Source organism: Terrapene carolina, unplaced genomic scaffold (genome assembly GCF_002925995.2).
Source record: "Terrapene carolina triunguis isolate 2854851 unplaced genomic scaffold, T_m_triunguis-2.0 Scaffold192, whole genome shotgun sequence".
NCBI lineage: Eukaryota > Metazoa > Chordata > Testudines > Emydidae > Terrapene > Terrapene triunguis.
The window spans coordinates 18,864,136-18,880,975 of record NW_020664543.1 but is presented as its reverse complement, the minus strand read 5'-3'; the positions used below and the strand labels follow the sequence as shown (position 1 = coordinate 18,880,975).

General features: G+C 43.9%; 1 protein-coding gene across 1 annotated transcript in view; it reads left to right on the top strand.

Annotated features, from left to right (window-relative positions):
* The window catches only part of OGFOD3 (2-oxoglutarate and iron dependent oxygenase domain containing 3), a 90,871-nt gene that overhangs the window by 1,272 nt on the left and 72,759 nt on the right, over nucleotides 1-16,840 (top strand). The window contains exons 2-4 of the mRNA XM_024217590.3: nucleotides 2,821-3,038; nucleotides 12,480-12,555; nucleotides 13,934-13,976. Coding sequence (XP_024073358.1) covers nucleotides 2,821-3,038; nucleotides 12,480-12,555; nucleotides 13,934-13,976 — 337 coding nt within the window. The remainder of the gene's footprint in view (nucleotides 1-2,820; nucleotides 3,039-12,479; nucleotides 12,556-13,933; nucleotides 13,977-16,840) is intronic.

Sequence of the window (16,840 nt, the reverse complement as noted above, 5' to 3'; positions counted from 1 at the left end):
TAAAAACACTGTTGCATAGTTAAATGTGCAAATCAGCAAATGCAAAGAAAGGCCCCAATCCTGCAAAGACTTGTGTCATGATGAAGGGGCTTTGGGCCAGACCTGAGTGGTGCTGCGACCTTGTTCAAGTACGGGTGTTGCGGTGCCACTCACTCAAATTTGTAGGGGGTGGGTGTAGGGGTTCATGGGCCAGGAGGGTCAGGCTGCTGGCGGGGGAGGGGGAGATGCCTGAGAGGGGAAGAGAAGGTTCAAATGTGGGGGGATATCACTGTCCCCTATTTTAAATGGCACTCTGCAGTTCCTACTTGGTTAGCAATAAAAACTCAGTTTCTAGGTAAAATGGGGGTGGGGCAGATGCGAAGGGAGGGAGCTGCTCCATTTTTTTTCCTCCTCTATCTTAAATATGTATGTATGGGGAAAAATACATTAAACGGACTTACTTTCTTCTGCGTTTTTTGTCTTCCTCTTGGCAAGGTTCCTGTTGGAAAGCCAAGTTCTGCCTGTTAAGAGTAAGGTAAATTAATTGCCATTTTTAGAGCTTCATTGTGATTTAGAGAGGAGCCAAATGTTTCTGAAAACACACTGTAAAATGGTTTGGAATCCTAAACCATTGGAATGCAGAGAGGATTATAAAACAGTCAGAACGGTACAGGGTCTTACAGCTGAGCTCCATTATTCTGGCTCTGCATTTCAGCAGGGCCGCCTGGTGCCCTTGATGGTAAAGCCTGATGCATGCTTGCAGTGGCGTAGCCAGGGTCTAAGTGTAGGGGGAGCAAACCTAAAAAAGGCGCCCCCCCTTGGCTCCTCTTCTGGCCACGCCCCCCCTTGGCTCCTCCCGTTCCCCCCCCAGATTAACCCCGGGGCCCGGCTCAGGACTCCTGCGGGCTTCCCGGGGGTGTGGATACCCCCGTGGTCCCGGGAGAGTCTTTCCTGCCCAGCCCGCTCTGCAGGTGTCCCCCACCGGGCTGCGATGCCTAGCCCCACCCGTGGGGTCCCGTGCCCCCCACCCCAGTCTCCAGGCTCCTGTGCCGCGCCAGGGCCCCCCGTCCAGACAGTGCGGCCTGCGCCTCTGCCCTGCGGGCCCGGCCCCGGGGAGCCCCTCGCCCGGAGGAGACCCCCCAGTGCAAGGCACCGGATCCCCGCTGCTCACCTTCTGTCCTGCGCCGCCGCCTGTCCCCGGCCAATCCCGGCCCCGCGCTGCGGGCGGATCCCAGCTCCGGCTCTGGCTCCGGCTCAGGGCGGGGAGTGCTTGGCCGCTGAGCCCTGAGCCGCCGCAGGAGGTGGCTGCGCCTGCGGCGATGTTGGGGCCGCGTGGGGCGCAATGGCCGAGGAGCCGGCCCCCTTGCTCCTCCGGCTGCGCCTGCCGCCCCCCCCCATGTCTCCTCCGGCCGTGCTGCCCCCAGTGCCGGCCCGGCAGGCACCGCTTTTGGGAAATGTGCACCCCACTAGCTACGCTACTGCATGCTTGGGCAGTTTTGCAGGGGAAAGAGAACAAGTAATGCACATGTTTTTTGGAAGCCAGAAAAGGGAATAAGAAGGAGACTTTTATCTGTTTGTGCTGAGTTTCCTCCTTTAGCAGGGCTGAATCATGCAGCCCTTACGTGTGAGTATGTCCTATCAAAGCAAGTGGGAGTTTTGCCTCTGTGAGGACTGCAGGATTGGGCCCTAAACCTGGCTAGTGGGGGCATGCAACACTGCTGCTGGAATAAATGGCATTTATATTATATTTGCAGACAATTTTAAGTCCTTCCTACCTCTAAAACTAACATACAATAGACTTCAGGGGAGTGTTAGATCCTAAAGTCTTAAGGATCAGGGATGACAAAGCTCCATGTGCAGCTCTGAGCATTTACAATTTACAAGAGTTCTGCTAACTCCTGCTGGTTCCTCTGGAAACAGACCCTGATTGATGGAAATGGGGTGTGGGGGGGGCGGCTTTAAACTGATCATTTAAAAAATCAGGATTGATTTAAAACAAATAATAAAAATTAATAATCCTTCCAAGTCTGGCATGAGCCTAGATACTCACGTGTACTTCTGTTAAGAATCTGCAGCCTTATCACTACGGCCCTACCAAATTCACGGTTCATTTTGGTCAATTTAACAGTCATAGCTGAAATCATGAAATTTATGATTTTTCAAAGCCTATTTAAATCTGAAATGTCACAGTGTTGCAATTGTAGGGGTCCTGATCCAAAAAGGAGTCGTGGGTGTGTGTGTGTGTCACAGGGTTGCTGTGTGTGTGTGGTTGCGGTACTGCTACCCATACTTTTGTGCTGCTGCTGGCGGCTGCAGTGCTGCCTTCAGAGCTGGGCATCTGGAGAGCGGCAGCTGCTGGCTGGGAGCACAGAAGTAAGGATGGTATGGTATTACCACCCTTACTTCTGCGCTGCTGCTGCGGGAGGCGCTGCCTTCAGAGCTGGGTGCCTGGCCAACAGCTGCTGCTCTCTGACTGCCCAGCTCTGAAGGCAGCACAGAAGTGAGGGTGGCAATACTATGACCACCCTAAAATAACTTTGTGACACCCCCCGCAACTCTCTTTTGGGTCAGGCCCCCCAATCTGAGAAACACTGTTCTCCCCTGTGCAATCTGTATAGTATAGGGTAAAAGCACACAAAAGACCAGATTTCATGGTCCATGTTGTGTTTTTCGTGGGTGTGAATTTGGTAGGGCCCTACTTATCACAGCTTGTTGATACAGGGCTGGGAATGTTCATCCAGCTGATGAGCTAGCTCCCAAGGTGATTCCTAATCACTGCAGTGCAAAACACTATATAAGATTACTTGTTTACACAGGGATTTATCTGTGTTCTGTTCTTAGTGTGAGGAAAAGCAGAGCCCACCAAGAATCACGGAGGAAGTGGCTGAAAGTCGCATTCCTAGTCTCCTCTGCTGTCCTCGTTAGCCTCTTGAGCTGGAGCTACTTGGTCAGCGAAGATGGGGTCGCCGAGGTTCTGGCTCATTACAGCGAAAGTCTGCAGGACAGATTCATTGAGGTGCCCTGCTCCGAGGACTATGACAGCCATAAAAGATTTGAAGGTATTTGTACATGAGTGTCATGGGGTAGGGCAGTCCTCTTGTGCCACAGCAGGCTTGTCTCATTTCCACTGGAGTCCCTAATACTCACCTCTTCTTTCTATAGCATGTACCGCATCATAACTCACATGTTCCTTGACTTCCCAAATGCTCAGGTCTCTTATATCACTCCAGGATCTGCTGGTTCCAAAAGCACTTTGCTATCTTTCCGTGCACCTTCCCCACCCCAAACTGCTTCATTAGGGCAGTGTGAAATTAAACTCCCTGCTACATCAATTTCTCATTCCTTTTCATGCTCTGCTGACTCCTCTAGTGGGAGTTTGTAAATACAATTCAGGATGTATAATGGAACTAATTCTGGGTACTGTCTGCACTGTGAGCACACAGTAATCACACAGGCGCCAGCTTCTGATACAGGTTGTTTCCAGAATCATGTGCTTTAAGTACCGTAGTTAAGAGCCAGTTTCCCTTGCAAGGTTGTCACTGATAATGAAAACACAGCTTTGCTATTGTCACTCCCAAATGCAGTAGGCAGTACACATCCCCTTCCAAGTAATAGGTCCAGCTCTGGAGACTGCTTTCTCTCAACTAGCTACCTATCTCCCCATCCACTTATGATTACTTTGGATTCCTGGTGATGGAGCTTCTAGAGATAGTGAGATTTCCCTCTCCTCTGGGGTATGTGGTATAGCACAGTGACTTATGAGTTCTGGGATTCCTTGGGAAATGGGGAAAGTTCATGCTGGAATCTCCCAGAGTGGGTGGGCTGTCTTCTGCTCAGGTTCTGAGTGGCACTCCTAGGGATGCGTGAATAAGCTTTTTATCTCTCCTTGGTGTTAAATACCTAGGTGCCAACCTGGGCACTGTTGGTCCGAAACGTAACCACTGTGGCAAGGTTAGATGATTCCTGTGACTCTCAGACTAAACATGACTCACACTCAGGGGCATGTAGTTCCCACATCTGTTGCAGTGGAATTTGGGCATGGTTGGTGTGGCCCATGACACTTGCAGGTGCTGCTCTTTTGGGATTTATTCCATCTCCCCAGGCTCAAAGAAAACACGATATTGTAGATCCCCGCTGGAGGAGCTTGCTGGGTTGAGAAACTTCTTGGCTCTGGGTATGTGAAAATACTTTCCTAATTCATAGATCTCATCACCAAAAGGGACCATTCTGATCATTTAGTCTGACCTCCTACATAATGCAGGGTAGAGTATTTCATGCAGTCATTTTTGCCGCAAGCCCAATAACTGTGAGTGAGCTGGACTCAAATTATTTTTATTCATCTGATTATTTTTTGCTGACCAGCAATTCTCCCCCCCCACCCCTCCACCTGCCAGAGGACCTTCTCAGCCTGGGGGCTTAATCTGCCCATGAGTTTGTATTTGATTTTGGTATCTAGGTAATCTAGTCGGCTATTACATTTAATCGTGGGGTAGAACCCTACAGAGCATAAGGAGGAAAGAAAAATTGCCAGGGTTCTGCTTCCCCTCGCAGCACTGACCAGGACACTCCCTAGATACTCCTGCACTATGGACTAGTTCTGAACACATTTAGCTTTGTATTATGATTGAATTATTTAGCCCAGATTATGTCTTTATAGGTGCAGAGCAATCACACAAAGGGAGAGTAGCTTTGGAGCTACATTAGAGCCATTCTAAAACTGGGTAGAGGAAACCTTTCACTTTGTTTCTGGGCTATTAGATACTATATCTCTCTTCACTTTGACACTTGATTTTTTTTTTTACCCGTAAGTGGTTACTTTTTAAAAACCTAGTTTATATGCTATGTTTTCAAGAATTCACCTGTGGTATTTGATGCTCTTCCAAACACCTGCTTTATTAACAAGATAATTCAATTTATATTGTGATGTGTTTGAATTTTGTGGTTGGTCAGTTCTTGTCTTTTGCTTTGTCTCCACAAGGGGGTGATGTTGAGATGATTAAAGAAATATATTCCATGCTATACTGTGACAAGGTCAGAAAGCTGCTGTCGCTCCAAAGGTAGTTTGCAGGTAGCTTAGTGACTCAGAAAAGGGATGATTACATTTAGCCCGGTGTGCTGCCAAATTGGATTCAGATCCAGAGCTTTGAGTAGTCTGCTGGAAACTGTACTTTATACCTTAACTGTTTCATTCTGCTTCAGCCTAACATCTGCTTCTTTTGGCCATTTGCCAGAAGTTAGCTCCTCCCTGCATCACTGTTTGATGCCTCAACAGCAGTGTTTACAATGTTCCTTATCTTTATGCTCCTGTCCCCCAGTCTCGGCAGTCACCATCCTTCCAGCTCAGGAAAACTGGATGAGTTCCCTCTTGCAGCTCATCAGCATCATTTGTCTTAAGAGTTTAAGTGATGCGAGGGCATTTCCGTCCATGTCCCTCCCCCTCTTCTCTAGGTTGAGATTCTTGTTTCCAAAATGCTCCCAGCCCTTGCTGTTAAAAAGGACACAGACTTGGTCAGGGGTATCTTCTGGGTCCTGATTTTTTAAAATAATTTATTATTTTTAAGAGGGTAATTAGGCAGCAGAATAGAACTACAAGTACATCCAGAGCCAGCAGTAGCAGCATGCAAAATCTGTTCCCTTTATACAGCCGAGCACAGAGCTGTGAATTGTCATCATTTTTGAAGTGCGGATTCAGGGAAGAGTTAAGAAGATGAAGATTATTGCCTTCTGGTGTTGAGTCCAGTTGCAGCCCTCTTGGGATTCTCAGCCTGGCAGCATCCTGTGGAGGCTTGGCACAGTTTCTTGTAGAAGAACCTGAAGGTTCTTTTAATCCAATGTTGAGATATAGCAGAAGAACGGTCAATAAAATTCCTCATTTGTTAAAGTGATCATTTTTGATACAGTCTGAACTCTGATCATAGCCTAGCAGCAATTGCAAACACTCAGCCTCCACCCAGAAGCCCCGACATGGAGAAAACCACTATTGCTAGCTCTTTATTTACATTAAAACTAGCCTTTTCCACCCTTGTTTTGTTTCATTATGGAACAAAATCTGACTGGTTCTGTTGTTCGTTACTTGTATCAGGCATTCACTTATTTGCCATTGCGTATCCAAAGGACTCAGACAAACATCCAATGACCATTAAAAGTATATGGATAGCGACCAGCAAGCTACTAGATGTTTTCTTAGATCTATTTAAAGCTAGCGTTTCTTATGGACTAGCCAGTTAGGAGTTCTTTTGGATCAGATCCAAAAAAAGTGGCTCATAGTGCATAATAGTGAATTTGTCTTTGACACGAATTAACTTTTCCAGGGTTGTACCTCCCAAATTGTTTCAAACCAGTCAGTTACAGATAGGGGACAACAATTCCTCTTTCTGGCCATAATGAGTGGAGAACACAAAGATATAATCAGCTATATTTGAGGGAGTAACCTGTATAGGTAACTACGTCCTGGCTGTTTTTGAACTCCACTGTCCACAAGGGTTGCTTGAAGCATAGTGCAGAAGAGTGTATATTTTTCCTATGGGCTGTATACAGTGCCTCTGCATTACTCCTTGGCTATTTGAAAGAGAGACAGTAAAGTAAGTACTGGTCTTGATGGGATTTTGGAGAAATGGCACAGGGAAAGCTGGAGGTATTTGGAAGTAAACATGGAGAGTCTGGAGTTGCTGTCCATAAATCAGAAGTGCCGGTTTTGAAAAATGAGACTACTGTGTTTTTTCACTCTGTCTTAAAATGCAAAAGCAGAGTGGTGGCTATAATTTCTCTCCTTAGCTTTTGCTTTAAATTACGTTTTTATTTATTATTGGAGCCAAAGCTTAAGAAACTGTTGCTATTAAATATTTGAGGCTGTATTTCATGAAGTATATACAAATAATGTAATGGTCTGTCATCAGTAGCTACAAATGGGCTGAATATCCCTGCCTTTAAATGTTTTAGGCCGACTTTCCAAACTTCACCTAAAATCCATGTAAAGATTCAAATAAAGTTGAACATTCAGATGTTGGCCTAGGTTTCTGTTAATGTGGTTTCTGCATCCAGACTAGTACACCATAGCTTGGAGTTTTCAGCACTTGCAGTGGTAATTCCTGCATCCAATGTGACAACAATAGGAGACTTAAAGAAGGCCTCCGGGACTGGATTTTGAGCCATTATAATTGGTTTTAAAGCATTGTGCTTCCAGCCTGCTTCAATTGATATTGTAATTGGCGTCACACAGCTGAGAGTTTATTCCTGACCATTGCATGGTAGTGAACATCCCTCATATGGAAATTCAGAGCACTGCTTGTCAGAGGCTGAGCTTCTGGCTTTCTGTATTTAGGGAATAAGATGGAGTGCATCATGATCATAGGAATTGTGGTCTGCATTCTGAATCATGCATGCAAACCTCTCTTATGCTGCCTCCTCCAAGTGTGCTTTTCACTCTAAAGTTATGGTGGTGGTCATGATTCTACTGATAAACCTTCTGTGTGGATTGCTTTCTGTGCTGTAATGGTACTTCTCTCTGTCAGTGATGAAGCAGGTCCAGGTGGTAACTTCAATGTGACATCATCCAGAGGTTAGAGGAGTGGATACAGAAAGGCAGATGGGAAGTGTGTTACAAGTAGGATCAGAAGATCCAGCAACTAGGCTGCAAGTATTGTTACAAGAATGTCATCCTAGCCATCTTTCCCTCTTGCTATGTTGCTCTGAGATGGGTTGCATCAGTTGAACTTTGTGACGAATGAACTTCTTGCTCCTGGGAGAATTCCCCAGTAACCACAGCCTCTTCATTGTATGGTGCCAAGGAATATAGCTTTTCAAATAAAAAGTAAGGTGTAGGAGGTCTGGTCAGCTGTATGGTGTTGGGTACATTCTATCTTCCTCCAACATACCGAATAGGTTGTGTGATTGCCGTGCGTCTCTGACTTGTTGAGTATCTTGATACGTTCTTTTTGATCCTTGTCAGAGAAGACATGCAGCTTGCAGTTTTCAAGCTGTGATGCTGATAGTATATCACTGAATGTCTTTGTATCAACTGGATGCAGTATCCCTAGTGACACTTGAAACCCTGTGAAACTATCCCCCCCATTTCTAATTTCATTGTGAAGGTGAAACCAGCATAGGTTTCTATGAAAATTTTCTCTAGGAAAACTAACAGAAGTAAAGGAATTTGGTTAGAATAAAGAACAGAATCTGGAGTAGGGGAGGGCGAGGTAGAAGTTGAAAATATCAGTATATTTTTAAATCTGTCTTTGTGTTATCATTTAAAGTACATCTGTATCTGAAAGTGGGACCTTTCTAATTGATAAAATAATCTTCAAACAAACCAGCTCCACCCTCTGCTCCTGCCTAAACTCACATCTTGTGTTCATTTCTTACTGTCAGGGCCTAGCTGATTTGACTAACTCCTGAAATATCTTTATATTGCTTACATCTAGGATTGTAAATCTTTGTTACCTTCAGAATACCTTTGTCAAAGCTCTTATTCATGTCATCATCTCCTATTCTGTGCTTTTGCTAAATCCTGATTCACCAACTTCAGTCTTTCTGTTTCTTGAATCTCAGCTCCTCTTACCTACAGATTGTTTTCGTTGGTCCTCCAGTACCAGACTAATTCTCTCCATGGTAGGTGGAAGGTCCCTCCGCCTCCCCCCACCCTCAGGCTGTCTTTACCATCTGGAAAAGCCTCCCAGCTCTTCTGTGCTCAGTTGTCCTCCAGACTCTCTTTAAAATCCCATCTCAAGATCCATCTTTTCCCCTTGGCCTATGGCTTTCAATCCTGTTCTCTAGTGAAACAATCAAGTTCTACTCCCTGAATTTTCAGGCTTCATGCTCAGTCATTCTTCCTGTGGCTTCTAGTTCCTTCACCACAGGTGTATTGGAGTTACAGATACCACTGGGAGCATATATTATACAAGGTATTATTGGTGGTAATTATTGCAAAAAGATTCATTGATGGTTGTGTGGTTCAGGCTGTTAAAAATAAAGTGCCTAGTAGTTTACACCAACAGTTCTGGGAACCAAAATTCAGTCCCTCTTTAGCTGTCTCTTAAAAACACAGCAACATAGAATTCGTGTGTCTTTTGGGGCTGGGCAGGCAAAAATCTTGTCAAAATCTGGTTTACGGGTTTGTTACAAATTGAGGCTGCGGGGCATCCACTCAGACCTGGTGTGATTAAAATAATGAGAGTTGGAAATACTACAAGTCTCACAGTATTTGGTGTTCTGACAGTCCTCAGCTCCTGGAGTCAAGTCATTGTGTGAAAATTTCAGCATTCATTTAAGAAAAAAGTTCGTAGCCTTCCTGATTGCAGGGAAAATCTTGAAAACTTGCCTCAATGTATTTCTTTAAAAAACAAAAACTTGTGATTATTTGGGGCCTGAGTTATGATTTTTGAATGCCTGCGATTGGCATTACTACTGAGTGCTCTCTATGGCCTGCTTGGTCCTAGTAGTTCATATTGAACATTCTCTTCTGATGCAAAACACACTGATTTCTGCTTAGTGATGGTCCTGGATCCTGTTTTTCTCCCTATTAACCTAGGGGGGCAATGGGGGAAAACTGATGCAGACAATTCCTTTGGTGTAGTAGCTAAGCACAGTCTTTGCTACATTCCTGCTGGAGTGCAAGGTTCTTTGCTGGCATTGCATTATATAGTCTAATTCCCCTGACGCTTCCCAAATAATTGATGTTATTTGCTTCTTGGAGTATGAATCTTTCAGCAGATTTTGGTGATTTATTGTTGAATACTCATGGAGCACACCATTAATCGTTCTGGTATGTAATCCGGTCAGATGGTCTTTCCCAGGGATTTGTTACTGGCCCTGTCTGCTTAATTTTTACCCTTTTTGATTTAGAGGGAAAAAAATCTTTTTTTGGACAATGCAGAGAGGGATGATTGACGGGGGTAAGCAGGAAGTACTGAGGCATGAGAATGATGTTTGTTCGGGAAAAACAGATCTGTGATTGATCTCACTGATAATTGGAGAGAGCAGACAAAATGTGTGTGTAAGAAACTGTGTGTGTATACATGCAATCTACTATTCAGGGCTCTAGGTGCCTCTGACAGATATTTGAAACAAATCATAAAACCAGCAGCCTTCTCTTAGCCCCAAACAAGAAAATAGTAATCAAAAATTAACAATTGAAGGAAAACAGTAGCCCACAATACTCACCAATTGCATCCCTCCTTGCTTCTTTCCCTCCCCTAAGCCTTGGAGAAATGGCTGGACTTTGGAACAGGCCCAGAAGGCTGACAGATGTAGCTATTTCTCACCAAGGTGGGGAGAAGAGTTTTGCAATGCCTTTCTCCCATGCCAATTGCCTCTCATTCCCATTGCCTTGTGGTCACCTGTTCTTGTTTGCTCTTGTTCACAGTTTGCCTGATGTTGTTGGATTGCATAGATGCATTAACTGATTTTTTTAGAAGTGCTTTCCTTCTTCCCGGCACCTTTTTGTGCTCTGGTGAGCAAATAGTCGTCTAAGAGAACTCCGTTCAAAAGCAGTAAGCATACTGGCAGATGTCAGCAAATATGTGGATCTAGGCTTTTCTATTGCTTTATAATTACCTCCCGCTTCCCCTGCAAAAAAAAAAAAAAAAAAAATCTATAAAATGTCAAGTCTCAAGGACTCTGTGGTTTACAGTACATTTTAGTTCTTATTCCTGCCCTGAAGCTACTCTGGATTGGACATCTGTGATTCCTCAAGGACTACTAGATAAAGAGTGTACGAGATTTGTAGTGCTGGCTTCTCTTTTTAACTTTTATATTATTGCCGTGTTCTGCAGAAGTGGATTTTAAAGGTTATTTGCTATGTAATTTGAAGCTGTATCCCCATGGTCTCCTCTCTTCTCTGTCTCACCTTGTAGCTCTTTGCTCTCACATAGCAGCAAAGGGAAATTACTTGAATAATTGGTTCACACGCACACAGTACAAAATTGCAGCGCTGATGGAGGTGACAGTCTTCAATGTCCCAGTTATACCCTTTCTGGTGCTTTGTCAGGCAACGGAGATGCCCTCTTGGGCAGTTACTCTTATAAATGCAATTAGGACACCTAAGGCCTGGGAATTATGGGTCCTGCCTCTTCTCCATGGTTATATCCTTGAGTCTGTCTTTCTCTCCCTACCCTTTGTTGCTTGCCTGCTGACGTCATGGCACACTTCCATGCAGCTGGGAGGGAAGGGATGATTAGTATCATCTCAGGTCATCATTTCATGAGCTGGCTTCTCAGGCCATAGAAGAGTATTTAGAACTCTTTACCACCAAGATCTTAGCATGGGGTTGATTGCAGAGATGCTTAAGGTCAGTCCTGAAGCTGGATCTCTTAAATGGTGTTGCAAGATTCAGCTGATATGCACTCCGTCCTCTGCTCCTAATATACTTCACTTCCACAGCCCTGTGTGGCAGTCGTCATTCTTCCAGTAGAGGTGGACTGGTGGGCCCTCCCTTTACTTGCACGGAGCTAGTTTGCTCCCCATGGCCATCCAATCCCTGGCCTTTCTGTTGAGACTGCAAACTACTTAGATTGTAAGCTCCTTGGGGCGGGGACCATTTTTTTGTTCTGTGTTTGTACAGTGGGGTCTTGGTCCATCCTCATAGGCGTAGGATAATACAAATAATTTCTAGGGCGCTAATTGTGGTGGTATGTTGTGATTTGGGATGGTCATCCACTAGAAAATGCACAGAAATGACAAACCCATTGCACATAGGTCATTGGATAGTAAATTATTTCAGACCAAGGCTGGATTTGAACTGTTGACATGAGATGAAAGGCTTTGTGTAGAACTGCCAGACCCTGAACCATCTCCTATTCTTTGCCCCTGCTTGCCTGTGGGCTGAAATGCTGCATGTGGGGCCAGGTCAGCCAATACCTTTCTGCATTCCAAGGACCATTATGCAAGCAGGAATCTTTGCCTTCTTTAATTCTGCCCTTGGGAAGAAGTGAGAGGTCATTATGTTTCCCACTTCTTATTTCATACATACAGGAATGAAGTACAGTGTTTCTGATAAAGTCATACCTGACATATGATACCATTCTAAACAAAGGCTAACTTCTCTGGCACTAAGTCTTAACCTCAGACTGCACTGAGTCTGTTTATTTTGATAGATTAGCAAAGGGACATAGGTCAGCGTGTAAGCCTTTATTTTTATTTTTAACAAGCTTATTTTTACAGAAACCTAGGAGCAAAATAAATGTTTCCAGGAATTGTTTTCATGTTAATTGTAATAGTTTATTTTTAAGGGCATGGCATTCCCTTGCATTGTCTTTAACCCAAACATCTTGCTCATGTATGAGAACTAGGACTCAAAATGAAATGTAAATTTGGATTGGTTTTAATTTTAACAATCTGAGGTAGGTGGTAGTAATCAGGTCAAGAAATCGGTTTCCAAAATATCATTTTTAACCTGTCAATTTTCCTTTCAAGGAGAACAAAACTTGGGAAACTGGGAGGTGGGATATTGAGATTCAGTGTGTGCTTCTTTGTAATGTAGTCTGCTTTTTATCGTCCATCTCCAGGGTGCACTCCTAGAAAGTGTGGAAGAGGCATAACAGACGCAGTAATCACCAGGGAGGAAGCTGAAAGAATCCGTAGGTAATTTTTCTTTTAGCCTTAAAAAATTACCTTAGTAGCATTGGACTAGAGGCAAGTGGAATTACATTGAAAGTGTTTACACCATGTCATTGGTGCAAAGGTCATTAGCTGAGGACTAAGGCTAACAGTTCAGGGTGTTAAAATCTTTTCCAAAGTCGTCTTCTATTTTGCAACTGGCTGCTCTAGTCGTCTAGGACACTCTGTCTTATTCACTGGAGATTGGGGAGGAAGACTCATGTCCCAATGGAAGGAAATATGGTATTGTCCTGGATTGAATTAGGGATTTTTCATTTGCTCCATTGTTCCCGGTCGGACTTGCCCCCATTTTTTGTAACCCTATCTCCTTTCTGTGCATAGTAGCAGCTATGAGCTGCTGTGAGCTATGAGCTAGAGCTAACAAAATGCAGTAAGGCAGATGGCTTCCTCTGTGACTCCAATGTGCGGTGCTGTGGTCAAGGGCTAAGAGATGCTTGAACTTGACACAGCTGGGCAGGTGAACAGCCTAATTGAATACCAGTTGTTTTCAGTAACCAAACACTAGGGGCTGCCTAAGTGATGTGGTCTGTATTATAAACTGTGGGTTGACTGAGAACACTGCTTCTAAGGCTACGTCTACACTAGCACTTTTGTCAGTAAAACCTTGGTCGGTCAGGGGTGTGAAACCCCCCCACCCATCTGACGTAAGTTTCACCGACAGAAGTGCCGGTGTGGACAGCGCTATGTGGGCGGGAGACGCTCTCCTGCTGACATAGCTACTTCTGCTCGTTGGGGGTGGTTTAACTATGCCGGCAAAGAGAGCTCTCTCCCGCAAGCATAGAGTGGCTACATGGGAGACCTTACGTAGCCTTAAGTCTCCCAGCCCCCTTTTGATGCAGGACTGGTATAGATCCCAGTCCTCACATATTGTAATGGCTTGTTCACCAGCCAAGTCAATGGTCCATCCCTTTCTAATTCTGGTCTCTTATTTTTATACTCCAGTATAATGTAGAGATTTTGTATTATTGCCCTTAGAATTGAAATGTAGGCCTCTTCACATTAGTCCTGTTTGGCAGGATATCTTTGGAAGCCAGGGATTTTTTTTTTTTTTTAAAGCGTCTTTGGGATTCCCGCAAGAGGGCTAAGAATGCCCCACATTGCAGCCATCTTCTTGCAAGCAAATGCTCTACCCTTCTTGGTATCATAGATTTATTTTCCTGCTTGTGACTTGTAACAGCAAGATCATAAGGATTTCAAGCCAATGACAACTCTCTTCACCAATGCACATTACATATGTTGTGTTGGCTAATATTTACCCGACAGCTGTACATTGTAAATTGTATTGTTAAGGACAAAGAGGTCTGGCTGTAGTTCTGATTTGAGACTGTTATTTCACCTGCAGAATAGCGGAGAGGGGACTGTCCTTGGGAGGATCTGATGGAGGGGTGAGCAGCGTCCTGTTACCTTTTACATTCTTCTGTTGTTAAGGCAAGATTTTCAGGTTTTAAATGCATTTTTGGGAGGGGGCAAGAGGAGGAAGTAGGATGGATAATTCCACTGGCTACCCCGATTTGGCAAGATCTCCTTATGGAGATGTTGATCTTCCTCAGTAGTAGAGATCATGGCATTTGCATTATAACTTACTCATTCCCTGTTTTTCAGTTTGTAAATATAACACCCATGCTGTACTCTGCAGTCTGGTGCATGATATTGTGCTATGGACGTGGATGCTATTAACTACAGCACTGGTGCATTAACCTCTGACTCCTGGTTCTTCAAAACTGTGCCTCTAAAATAAACTGTGGAAACCCCTTAGAGATCAGTTTTGGGGTAACATGAAACACATTTGGTGCCTCAAGAAGACCTTTGAAAAACATTCTGTTTAAAAACCATTCTCTTCCTTTGATGTACATTCCCTTTCATTTCTCTTCCCTCACTCTTTATTCCTCAGCATATTTGTGTGGGGAATAGAATCTTTAGTTCTGAAGAGTTGGCTGCATATTCCCCACCTATATTGGTAATCTGTGACATCCTACTTTGTGGTAGAAGATGATGTGATTGTTAAAGCCTGGTATGACTACTTGCATGTTTAAAGTTAAGCACCTGCTTTAGTCTTCTGCTGAATTAGCACTAGAAAGGAAATGAACAATTTGTTGATAGAAATTTGAGAAACTCTTCTCTAATTTTCATGCAGATATCCTTATCAGTAAGGAATGAGGGAAATGAGACACAGAAACAAAAATTGTTTATAAATCAAGAGTTCAAGTCTCTTCCTAGGAGGCCTCAGTATAGCAGCTCTGTAATGAGCACTGCCCCAAAACCCCAAGGAGAACAATCACACATCTGGGAAGAGTTCTCTGTCCACCAGGTTTGGAGAAAGTAGATTGGGACTTCCCTCTGCAGAAATGGATGAAGGCTGGTGTTTTTTGGCAATACACACTGGCCAGGCTTTGGAAGGGTAGAAGAGAAGTTAGGAGGGGAAGGAGTTAAATGTTAAATTTTAAATAAAGCCTTCATTTACTCAGACTAATAATACCATTTGCTTTTTCCTGCAGTTGATGCTACTTTTTGCCATTGTAGCCTTTATTTTTCCTGACTTTTTTCAGCTGTTTGTAATCCCAGTTTACGTTCCTTTTATTTTCTCTCACTAACCAAGTGCCACAACTCTCCAGCTGCAATCCTTGGAGACACTACAGTCTGTATGTATTATGTGTGCTGCCAACCCTGACATATCAACGTCCTCCCCATACTCTGTATGTTCCCCCAATGATCGACAACTGACTCTTCAAATCTTTTGTACCGTTTATTTTTAAATATTCTCTAATAAAATTTAAATTTGTTTTCCTCCTGTATCCCATTTCTGTCCACCCGCTTTATGAGTAGGTGCGGGGTGTAGGTTTCCTTCTGTTGGATGTCTGTTTCTATGTAATATGATTCAGTCATACAGTTCCAATCTACTAATCTGGAACCTAACCTTTGCCACAGAAATTTTATTTTTCTTTAATGGCAAAAACCCAGTAGTCCTTACTTTAGCAAAGTCCCCATTGAAATTATTGGGCGTTTTGCTTGAGTAAAGATGGAACGATTTGGTCCTGAGAGACCAGATTCTTGCTTTAAAGCCGATTTCCCCAAGTGTCAGTGTAACCCTGTGGGTGGAGTGCAAAGAACTGTCTAAGGGAATGTGAACAGGCCTCTCACTTGTCCTCTAAAGTCTCAGCTTTCATTTTTAACCCTCCCCCATAAATCTCCAGTTTATGGTTGCAAAGAAAACCTTGAATACACAAGCTGGGTGTAACCAATGCAGAGATGCCTTCCCAACTTTTCAGACCCTGAAAAAAAACTCTCAGGTGTGAACTGCTCCATTTCAATGGGTTCTAACTCAGATACCAGCAATGCTAATTTAAAAGACAACATTCTTAATTATTTCACTGCTTACCAAGGCATGTAACAAAGGATAGGAAACATCTTATTCAGGGTCCTGTGTATCCCACAATTTAGCAGTTGTGGAATTCACCCCATTGGTGCAGAACTGTGCTCTAGAATCTCAGCTTTCATTAAAATATGAAATCATTTCTAGACCTTGTGGTTGCAGAAAGAACCTCAAACATGAACCAAAACATATGTTATAGCTGTCTCCCTGCCCTGCTGGGAACTGCATGTAACTGTCTCTTGTTTTGCAGATTTAATTGGCTTTACAGTGCATGTCTCTGATGCTGTTTTGTGAAGACAGGTAGCAAGGTATTGGGGGTGGGGGAGAGAGATGGAATCCAGCTTGTTGCCAGGGAATGGGGGAGACAGAAATGTGGGCTGATGAGCTAGGCAGCCTGGAAAAGAGTGCAGTAGCTGAGGCCTGGGGAAATAAGATGGCTACAAACTTCCTTATTCCATGGTGCACTTGGGAGGGAAGGAGGTACTGAGCTGGGAGCCAAAGCCTGGGGAGTGGAGCTGGGCCATTTGGAGAGCATAATGAAAAACCTATTGTCCATATCAAGATAGAAAATAATGATCAACAAATGTTTCCCAATGAGTATTTTCAACTTTGATCCATAGCTGGGTGTTTTGGGGGTGGAGGGCATGGAAAGGAAGATGGGTTTTGTGGCAGTAGAATAAATTAATGCAACTGTGCAATTGAATGTAATGTCCAGGGTGGTTTCTCAGTTCCAATCTATTCCAAGCTCTCCATCACATCTTGGAACATACACTAACCTTGCTCTGTATTTAAATACAGTATGTACACTAGTTTATGGCAGAAGATGTAAAAGTATCTGACATCACCTACAGTAACACATTGATGTCTCATAGAATGTGT